Here is an 8633-nt window from a genome sequence, read left to right as displayed (position 1 = left end):
TTGTTTTTGGAGCGTGGAGACATTACTTTTTACAACTTTATCAGCAACTTTTTCTTTTTTTATTTTAATATAAAATTTATATTTATTATCCAAAAATTTAAATATTAATGTTAAAAAAATAATTGATAAGACTAATGTAATAATATGTTGGTCAATGTATAATATTTATAATTTTTTTAATGTACAAATAGTAGTGCTCAATATGTAATAAAAAATTATTTTAACTTATTCATTTGTGATCATAAAATATTATCACAGTAATGAAATAAAATAAGGAGAAAGAAAGAGTAGTGTAGTAATCAATGTATGAATAAATGGAGGTGGTGTTATTTTTTTTTGGATTTGACACAAAAAATTTAAATAGATTCATTTTTTTGTACGAATTTTTTCATACAAATTATGGCCCATTTGATTTACAATTTACAATATTCAACGTTAGATCGAATTGTAAAAAGTATTAAAAAAATAGCAGAATCGTTTTTAATTTTGTAGTGATAGAAATATTAAATTATTATAGTTTTAAAACGTTCTCATTATAAAAGTTATTAGTCATCTATTTATAAAAAAATATAATAATTTTTTTAAAAAAATTAACTTAAATGTTTGTATAAATTAGTAAAATTTGTTTCATTCCTAATAACAAAATATATAATATGTTTGAAATATTACAAACTTTGAATCAAACTGCTTCTAAGTATTATTTGTTTTTGGAGAATGGAGACAATATTATTTCTTACAATTTAATCCTCAACTTTTTTTTTCTTTTAATATAAATCTTATATTCATTTATCTAAAAATTTAAATATTAATGCTAAAAAAATAATTGATAAGACTAATGTAAGCATGTTGGTCAAGGTATAATATTTATATATTTTTTAATGTGCAAATAGTACTGCTCAATATGTAATAAAAATTTATTTTAACTTATTCATTTATTATCTCAAAATATTATAGTAGTAATGGAATTAGATAAGGAGAAGGAGAGAATTGTGTAGTATTCAATGTATGAATAAATGAAGGAGGTGGTACATGTTTTTTTTTTTTTATTTGAGATAAAAATTTAAAATAATTTTATTTTTTGTACGAATTTTTTCATGCAAATTATGGCCCGACATAATTTATTTATATAACTGAAAAAATATAAAAAATTATTTTCTTTAGTTATGATAATTAAGTATCAGGATTAAAAAATATTACAAATCTATCTTTAATTTTATGTTTTATATTTTAAAATAAAATTAAGAAACCATACTACTATACTGATTCCAACAACAGAAAAAGAGAATGGGAAAGTATAAAGAGTCAATATGATCTTGTCACAATTAACTAGAAATTTGGCATGTGTTTATTTTGAGCACCCAAAAATTATATGGTGAATGTTTTTAATATTTGTAAATAACATACGGCTAATTTAAAATTATCTACATACAAATTAAATAGCTCCAAGTCATGGAAATGCCAAACAAAGCAACTAATGCACCATATTATCATCATCTAGGTCAAGATTACAATGATCTAAAGATCTAAATCCACCACCCACCTATATATACATGTTGAAAAAAGATCCAACCATGTGTCATAATCAAGTTGCATCATAATATACTTTCAATCGAAGCCATTTGTGCGCGATACCTGCAAGTTACATATATCCACACAAAAAAGAAAATGAAGGATTTGTCATGAAATTTCTAATTTGATTTGGTTAATGATTTTTAGCTCTTTCTCTTTGCATGAAATTAATATTTCAAAGGAGTTGCAATCTTTATGTGCATTAAAAAAAAAAACATTTTCAACATGATAAATCTTCTAACATGATCATTATTAATGAAAAATCACCAATGAATGTTACACCTAGAGACCACTTTCTATTTTTAGATATTTTTCATGCACTAAATCAGAACATTTCTTTTCAGGTGCCACAGCTGTACAGAGATTAAAATTTCCAAACCATTGTTTTCAAAATTCTAGTAGGAGAGAAGGTGTGACTAATTGAAAACATCCATCTATTGAGACGATCATCAAATAATTATATAAGCCAGGGTTGTAGGATCATTGTAACTAATCATTAATTTCAAAAACTCGAACTGTTAATAAGATGCAACTAACTTACTTAAAACATACATATATAGTGCCCAACGGGTTTTGGCTGTGATTCTACCTACCTCGACCTTCGCCACACAGTCTGCAGTTTTTTATTATGACCTGGCCCATCCTGACCTCCTCCACAGGGCACGATGCTTGTTTTTCTAGGATAAGAAGGGTGAATAGAAATAGAATTATGATAGAAGGGAAAAATATAATGAAGTGATGCAATAGACTCACCACCCAATTAACACAACATGATGAGACAGTTTAAGTAGACATGCATATTCTTAAGGATTTTAATATAAACAAATAGCTTCATGATTAATTAAATTACTCAAAAGTCAAGACAAATTGTATCAGATGACCTACGTTCGAGCAATGTGAGCACCAGGACTTATCTCGAAAGGCCGTAGGGACCATATTCGAGGATGGTGTACATTGAATCATACATCGATAGCCTCGTGGATCCGGCCTGGTGGACCGAGTGGCTCGGGAACTAGGGCCAAGATACGCTGTACTACGGCGAGTACATGATAGTGGCCCAGGCTCAGGGGTGGGTACCCGGGTCACTTGGCCTGGTTAACATGTGATGGACTACCACGATGCGACGAAATTTTCTGTTTCGAACTTCATATATGGCGATAAGTGGCTGGATTTGACTTCGTTGCCGTATGATGATGATATTTGATCTCGACTTGGTTATATTGTTGTTTGTTTAACCTAGATGTAGTTGCTGAGAATTAATACGGTATCTCATTCAGGACCCAGTGTTAGTCATTTTCAGTAAAAAATTAAAATACTATTTACTCATTTTGCTTATCATTCAAAAACCAAAGCTTTGTGCCATATATGATGTGGAATAACAATTAGATAAACTGACATAGTTTCCTCATTAGGCAAATTATTAGCTAGGTATCAAAAAATTTGGTTGGGTAAGATTAGAAGGAAACTACAGATCACACAATTCCATTCATGCAAAAGAGACAAAAGATTAAAAAGATCACAATTCCATTCATGCAAAAGAGACAAAAGATTAAAAAGGAAGTACAGATCACAAAAACATTAATGCAAAAGAAGCAACCCATTCAAATAATTGATGACCCAGTGTCAGTGTATTCAGTTAGTATCCTGAGTACCCTTCGTGGCATGCGATGTTGCGAAGCCCGGGCCTCGACAGCAGTGGCGTGCGGGTCAAGCCGCAGAAGTGAACGCTTGGCTAAAGTCATATTGGACTAAGTTGGGAGAGAATTTGTGGTGTCCTCGTGACTAGCGGTGAAGGCAACAAGGCATTCGGCTACGGAGCATTCTTGAGGAGAGTTTGTTTGACGAAACGGGATACACCTAGCTTGGTGACCAACCTCGATACTGGGGTTTCTCGTTGGGAACTTGAGAGTCCGACGAGGGGTTTGATTGTAAGCGTGACGTTAGACTGTAATGCTTGCAGAGAAGTAAGCTTGGCAGAATGCTTGAATTGGTATTTCGCTGTGAAGTTTTAAGACGCATCTGTGTTAAGGACTCGGGAAGGCTAGCTTAATTAGGTGTGCGATACTTGAGCGCTGTGCGGGAATTTTTCAAGGCAAAAAAGCTGATCTGTGACAATGCATAATCAAAAGATGCCTTAAAAAGATATATATAAATTATAGGATTAGACACTAAGATTATTCAAGTTTGGTAACATATTTTCGACTTTAATACGGATGGAGATTGTCAGGTCTACTTTCAAACGTGACCATATCACAAAAAGAAAAAAGAAAATTATTACTGCATTCCAACCCCCAGCTAAACAGTTTGCATTACATGCTATTGCTCACGGAATAGATGACTTAGACTTTAACAAAGCAACGATATCAATGGCAAGAGCACTAATCTTAGACGCTAAATCATCCTCTCTGGGTAGCAAAGATGCCTCTTCTCCCTCGCTAAACGCGTCCTCACAGTCGCCAGGCGCGCCAGCAGCAGCAGAGAGGCTAGCCGAAGCGCCGAAGATATCACCAGCTTTGACATCTTTGATTGCGTCTTTGCTGTCGTCCACCCCCGAGTTATACGACTCTTGGCAGGTCTCCAACGCCTCTTTCTGCCAATGCGAGAGGCTATGGTTCTTCAGCAGCTGCGCTATCACGCCCAACGTGTGCGTGTAGTTCTTGATCGACAGTTGTGTCGCGATGATGGTGAGCTGCGAGAGGTTGGCGGTGCGACTCTCGGGAACGACTTGCAGGGACGTGATGCAGAATTCGTATTTGTCGTTGGGGTCAGACGCTTGCACCTTCTTGCATGTGTCTTCTAAGGAAGCGGATGCGAAAGCGGAGTTTCGGAGGATCAGGACCAGAGCAGAAGCGAAAAGAATTATGCTCTTCATTGTTTTCGTTTTGTAATTGGCCTAGTTGATTGTTGTGTTCTTATGAATTGCGTGACATGAATTTATATGTGCAGCAGTGAAGCTTATTGGAAGGGAATAATAAGAATATTTGCATATCAGGTTGTTTATATTGTTTTTAATGCGAAAATTATAAGTTTCCTCTATGTCATGTGACCATGTACAGGGCACCATTTTCTTTCCCTCTTTGTTCAAAGATCTTTGTATATTATCTCATTGATAGTTCCAAGTATTCATGCTTGTGTTCTAGTTCTTCTCCCATATGAATTGGTGGAAGTCGTGATCTTCGTCAACTTGAAGCCTCATTAATCAGCTCGACAAAATTGGTGGTGCCAAGGCATAATAAAAGACTGCAGGTTGCATGGTGAAGGTCGAGGTGGGTAGAATCACAGTCAAAACCCGCTGGGCGCTAAATCTGTATGTTTTTAGTAAGCTAGTTGCATCTTATAGAAAATAATTTTCGCCTTTCAGCCAACTCTAATTCACATATAGTTATCAATATTCTTTTAGCAATATTCTTTAAAGCAATTTTGGACTATTCCTAATTTTTTGGAAGAAGATTAGATTCAATTAGAGTCAAACTCTACATATTGACTCAGAACATGATTTTACATAATTCAACATATAGTATATTAAAAAGAGAATATAAATATTACAATTTATCCATCTAATTAAAGACTGATGTTTTATTACTCTTGTCAATTATATTTTTAAAGAATTATACTAAAGTAAAAAAAAGAAAAGAAAAGAAGGGGAGGATCAAGTTGTAAGAAGTAATATATATCTCTAAGCTCCAAAAACAAATAATATTAATGTGTTTGGTTCAACATTTGTAATATTTCCAAAATATTTTATACTTTATATTAGGAATAGCAAACATCTTACTAATTTATCCAGTCACTTAGGTGAAAAATTATAAAAAGAGTGAAGATATTATATATTTTTGAGAAATCAAAAAATTAATGAATTATTTAAAATGAATAGTTCAAAATTTCTGGCCATGAAAAAATTAGTAAAAAAAGATAGAGACATTTTCGAAAAAAATTTATGTTTAATTTAAAATTCAAAATTTAATTTTAATCCACTTTAAAATTTAAATTCAAATGCGAGGGTAGTGGAGATATTATATGTTTCTGACGAATTCAAAATTTAATAGATTATTTGAGATGAGTGGTTCAAAATTTCTGAATATGAAAAAATTAATTAAAAAGAGAGAGACATTTTCACAATAAAATTAATGTTTAATTTAAAAATTAAAATTTAATTTTTATCCATTTTAATATTTAAATTTAAAATACAAATTTAATTTGTTCCTGGATATATTGGCTATTCAGTTTGTATATTTCCACTACCCTCTAATTTCAATAATTGGTACCATACCTTTATGCTTGTTTTCGCCTTATAATTAATCATGCCTGTGATGCAATTTTTTCTTTTTTATCGCATACTTCGTTAATCAATTTTTTTATGTAGATTAGTTTTACAATTTTTTCGTTTTCTATATGAAATCGATTAAAAAAAAGAAAAAAACTAAATTAGTTTTATTTTCTCATAAGTTGATCATAAAATATGTGAAATTTTTTTTAAAATAGGTTGCATTTTTTTTGCTTCGTGCATAATAATAAATAAATGAATAATATATTGCGGCGAGGTGCGGCCATGCGAGGCTAAGCCCGCGGCGAGCGCCCGGGTGGACCCTCGCGCTGTGGGTGGGCAGGCGGGCTCGGCCCAACCCACCGCGAGCGCAGAGGTGGACTTGCGCATCGCTGGTGGGTGTGCAGGGTCGAAGACGAGAAAGGTAGGGAAGACGAGGAGTGAGCGGTCGCTGGTGGCCTCCGCCTCCGCCGCTGCTGCCCTCTGGGAAGAGAAAGGAAAAAAAGCGAGAAAAAAAAGAAAAATTGGAAAGGCAATAAGAATATTTTGGTAGATTTTTTGAAACTCTAGTCCGAATCTGCAAAATTCGAAATGTGGATTATTTTTGCAAAATTCAAAACTAGTGAATTTTTTATGAAAATTGGTCAAACAAATAAATAAAATAAATAAATAAATAAATAATGACATATTGCTGACAGGGGCGGCCGTGTGAGGCCCAACCCGCCGCGCGCGCGCGGGTGGACCTGCGCACCGCGGTTGGGCAGGCGGGCCCAGCCCAACCCGTTGCGAGCGCGGGGGTGGACCAGCCCGTCGCTGGTGGGCGTGCCGGCAGGGCCCAGCCCCGCTGTTCCGGGCCTACGACCCGCGTCTCGCTGGACGCGGTCCGGCCTGCACTGGCCTGCGTACCGCAGCGCGGGCGCTGGGCCTTCCCCGGCTGGCGCGGGGACGCGCGCCATACGCTGCCAGACCTGTGCGAGTCCGCGCGCCCTCCCGGCCGGCACAGGTCTATAGATCAACATTTAAATACCAGATATCTATTTATACATAGCATGTATTTTCATTCTATGTACATTCCATTACCCTGAAAAAGTTGTACATAACTAAATAAGCATTTACCAACTAAAGGGATTGGAACTGTTTGCATTACATGCTAATACCTCACGGAATAGATGACTTAAGACTTTAACAAAGCTAAGATACCTAACGCAAGATTACTAATCTTAGACGCTAAATCATCCTCTCTGGGTAGCAAAGATGCCTCCTTGCCCTCGCTAAACGCGTCCTCGCAGTCGACAGGCGCGACAGAAGCAGCAGAGAGGCTAGACAAAGCGCTGAAGATATCACCAGCTTTGACATCTTCGATTGCTTGTTTGTTGGCGTCCACCCCCAAGTTATACTCCTCTTGGCAAGTCTCCAACACCTCTCTCTGCAAATGCGAGAGGCTGTGGTTCTTCAGCAGCTGCGCTATCACGCCCAGTGCGTGCGTGTAGTTCTTTATCGACAGCTGCGTCGTGATGATCGTGAGCTGCGAGAGGTTGGCGGTGCGACTCTCGGGAACGACTTGCAGGGACGTGACGCAGAATTCGTATTTGGCGTCGGGGTCTTCTGCTTGCACCTTCTTGCATGTGTCTTCTAAGGAAGCAGATGCGAAAGCGGAGTTTCCGAGGATCAGGACTAGAGCGGAAGCGAAAAGAATTATGCTCTTCATTGTCTTTGTTCTGTAATTGGCCTAGTTGATTGTTGTGTTCTTATGAATTGCGTGACATGAATTTATATGCGCAGAGAAGATGATTTGGAAGGGAATAATCAAAATATATGCATATCGGGTTGTTGATATTGTTTTTAATGAGTAAATTGTGAGTTTCCTCTTTGTCATGTGACCATGTACAGGCCACCCTTTTCTTTCCCTGTTTGTTCAAAGATCTTTGTATATTATCTCGATAATATTTCCAAGTATTTTTTTATAAACAAGATGAATGCTAATAAATATCGAAGTTTTGTGCACAATGTGCTCAAGCTATTTTCAAATACATAATAAAAGTTAAGTAATATGGTACATCTTAATCACCTTACTTGCTACAGCTTGAATACATGCAGATGAACTTCTCAATGTTGTGGTAGAGCTTCTATTTACTCACTATCACTCAAACAAGATCAAACAACATAGCTTTGCAAAGGACATCATCATTTAGCCTTGATGCTTGCGGTGGGGCGAAAATTCGTATTCATGCTTGTGTTCTAGTTCTTCTCCCATATGAATTGGTGGAAGTCGTGATCTTCGTCAACTTGAAGCCTCATTAGTTCGATGAAATCGGTGGTGCTAAGTCCCTTCACCTGCACATGCATGGTAGGGAAATAAATGGGGCGAATATATAAATGTTACTAACATATTATTCAATCGTGTACCTTTGAACATAAGTTTCTGGAGATTGTTGACCGAATGGCGGTCCTTCGTTGTATCCTTCACAGATGATCTCTCCCTTTTCGTCTTCGTGGCACACTGTTCCTCTCAGCTGATCTTTAGAAACCTGAGAAACAGGGCATTGACAAGAAATTGGCCAACTAAAGCAACTAAAACAGTATTGATAGTAGAATACATAGGAAATGCAGAAGAATCTGACCTTGTTCATCTTGCAGGTTTTCTTAGAGGAATACATAGGAAATGCAGAAGAATCTGACCTTGTTCATCATGCAGGATTTTCTTAGAGGAATCGACGATCCCGTGACTTGTATGCGGCTATTGTGAAGCATGGTAGCTCTTGCCATTGAACTCCTGGTGTGAACTTTTGGAATGATGATA

General features: G+C 36.2%; 2 protein-coding genes across 2 annotated transcripts; both read right to left on the bottom strand.

The window, feature by feature from the left end:
• LOC109706830 (putative invertase inhibitor) lies at positions 3893-4477 on the bottom strand. The gene has a single exon (XM_020227838.1). It carries the CDS (start codon positions 4439-4441, stop codon positions 3893-3895), a length of 549 nt encoding a protein of 182 aa, XP_020083427.1. The 5' UTR covers positions 4442-4477.
• On the bottom strand, positions 6954-7544 carry LOC109706750 (putative invertase inhibitor). Its single transcript, XM_020227721.1, has one exon. It carries the CDS (start codon positions 7539-7541, stop codon positions 7008-7010), a length of 534 nt encoding a protein of 177 aa, XP_020083310.1. The 5' UTR covers positions 7542-7544; the 3' UTR covers positions 6954-7007.

The sequence above is a fragment of the Ananas comosus genome, linkage group 2 (assembly GCF_001540865.1).
Source record: "Ananas comosus cultivar F153 linkage group 2, ASM154086v1, whole genome shotgun sequence".
In the NCBI taxonomy this organism is placed as follows: Eukaryota; Viridiplantae; Streptophyta; class Magnoliopsida; order Poales; family Bromeliaceae; genus Ananas; species Ananas comosus.
This window is presented reverse-complemented; position numbering and strand designations above follow the sequence as displayed.

Coding starts and splice junctions, on each gene's coding strand:
- LOC109706830 (XM_020227838.1), bottom strand. CDS start 4,441: ATGAAGAGCATAATTCTTTTCGCTTCTGCTCTGGTCCTGATCCTCCGA.
- LOC109706750 (XM_020227721.1), bottom strand. CDS start 7,541: ATGAAGAGCATAATTCTTTTCGCTTCCGCTCTAGTCCTGATCCTCGGA.